Below are 2,117 nucleotides of genomic sequence, written 5' to 3' on the forward strand. Positions count from 1 at the left end.
CTGGGCGTGGGGAGCTCTGGGCCTCCGTGGCCTCCGAGGGAGGGGCGATCCCTGGCTGGGGGGACACACCTGTACGGGGTACGATCCCACAAGCGATCGCCGCATGGCCTCCCTGCCCGGCCCTCAGGCCTCCTGCCCGTATTTCGGGTTCCCTGGAGGCAGGCTGCAGGGCGCAGCGGCGAGTCTCCCGGGCAGGTGTGGAGCTGGGGCCTGGGGGCAGCCTCACCTGCTTTCACGGAGCAGTGGATGTGCGCCTTGGACTCGTAGTAAACCCAGTCGAAGCCGGCCTCCACGGCCAGGCGCGCCAGCATGCCGTACTTGCTGCGGTCGCGGTCTGACGTGGTGATGTCCACCGCACGGCCCTCGTAGTGCAGCGACTCCTCCGAGTGGTGGCCGTCTTCGTCCCAGCCCTCGGTCACCCGCAGCTTCACTCCGGGCCACTGGTTCATCACCGAGATGGCCAAGGCGTTCAGCTTGTCCTTACAGCGCTGCCGAGAGAAGGGGCGCCCGGGGCGTGAGTGCCTAGGCTGCCCCGTCCCTGCCCCCGCAGGGCCTGCCCCCCTCGCGCCTGGGGACCAGGGGCCCGTGGAGAAGTGGGGGACCGGGTGGCCGGGGNGCTCTCCGGACGGACGGCCCCTGCCTGCGCCTCTGCGGGCCGCCGGTGGCTCGCGTTCGCCCTACCCTGCTCCCTCCCCCCTTGTTTTCTTGGCCCCGGAGCAGAATGGCGTCCTGCAAGTTTGAAGAGCAAACTTAAGAGGTGGAGGGAAGAGGTGGGGCCTGAGGGGTGGGGGATGGGGCGTCAGACAGGCCCCAGGCCTGGAGCCCTCGGGGATCGCCCCCCACCCGCGGGGAAGCGGAGACACGGAAGAGGGGCGACCCAAGCCAGGGCGAAGTGGAGCTCGGGTTTGGGGGCGCCCCCGCGGACTTCTCGGGTCACATTCAGAGTAAAAACAGCGGCGGGAGTGTGCGCTCACNAGGCGCATCCCCAAGACACGCAGACCCTGGGCACGCAGGGCAGTTTCAAGTCGACCCCCCGCAGAGGGGGCGGCTCCGGCGGCTTCGGACCCGGCGAGGGGGGTGTGCGGCCGGGTCCTCGGGGCAGCCTGGGGCCGGGCCCCTACGGAGCGGGGAGCGGAGCCCGCGGGGGACTTCTGTCTTCGGTCTGCGCCTCCGGGGGGTGTGAAGATTGCGCAACAGGAAAAGTGTGTGTCGGACACTAGTAATAACGCCCAGTAACATGGTTGAGAGNCTCCCGGTCTGCGCCGCCGCTCGGCGCCCGAAGCCCGAGCGCGCCGCCCGACCTCCCCAGCGCGGGGGAGGGGGGTCCCAACTTCAGAAGGGTGCCCCCTCCCTCCAGCCCCCACACTGCCGTCTCCACACCCCCCCTGCTCCGGGAAAAGACCCCTCCTATCCACGCAGGGGAACCCTCCTCACACCCACACCTGCGCGCCGGGCGAGGCCGCCGCGCACACAGAAATGCGTCCCTCGCCGGCCCTGCGGCCCTGCCCCGCGGCCGCCTCCTGCCCCCGGAGCCCCCGGCCGCACCCGCGCCTGCGGGGCGAGCGCGTCCGTCTGCGCTTCCCCCTCTCCGAGTTAATATTAACCAGGAGCCGCTGCGTTCCAGAGCTGCTCTGAAAGTTCCGCTGGGGACGGTCTGGCCATGGTTGAGGGACTTGGGCGGCAGTCACATCGGGGACACAGAGACGCACAGAGCCGCGGAGGGCCGGCCGCCCCGGGGAGGGGCACGCGCGCCCGAGCACGGAGTCACACGCGGGGCGGCGGGCGAGGGGGTCCCNCCCCGACGCAGCTCTCAGAAGGAGGGAGACGGAGGGAGACGGAAGGGCAGGGCAGGGGACCCCAAGGGCGCCTTCCAGCACTGCCCGGCAGCCCTCCGCGGCGTTCGGGGACCTGCGTGCAGTCCGCGCTGCGATCCCGGCCCAGCTCTCCGCACCCCGCCCCCACTTGGCTGCCCCTCCCCCGTCCTTTTGTGCTGGGAACGGGAATGGCCACTAGCCTAAGGAAAAAAGTATTTGTTTTCGTTCTGTTCATCGGAGGGAAGTTGACAGAAGGTCAGAAGTTCAAATGCTGCCAGCGCGCGCCGCGGCGAGAGTGGCCGG

The 2,117-nt window shown here is 70.2% G+C and overlaps 1 protein-coding gene across 1 annotated transcript in view; it reads right to left on the minus strand.

Annotated features, from left to right (window-relative positions):
- SHH (sonic hedgehog signaling molecule) overlaps nucleotides 1–2,117 on the minus strand; it is an 8,303-nt gene that overhangs the window by 4,145 nt on the left and 2,041 nt on the right. Inside the window, exon 2 of the mRNA XM_077761692.1 lies at nucleotides 227–488. Coding sequence (XP_077617818.1) covers nucleotides 227–488 — 262 coding nt within the window. The remainder of the gene's footprint in view (nucleotides 1–226; nucleotides 489–2,117) is intronic.

This window comes from Crocuta crocuta, unplaced genomic scaffold, assembly GCF_008692635.1.
Source record: "Crocuta crocuta isolate KB4526 unplaced genomic scaffold, BGI_CrCroc_1.0 scaffold408, whole genome shotgun sequence".
Classification (NCBI taxonomy): domain Eukaryota; kingdom Metazoa; phylum Chordata; class Mammalia; order Carnivora; family Hyaenidae; genus Crocuta; species Crocuta crocuta.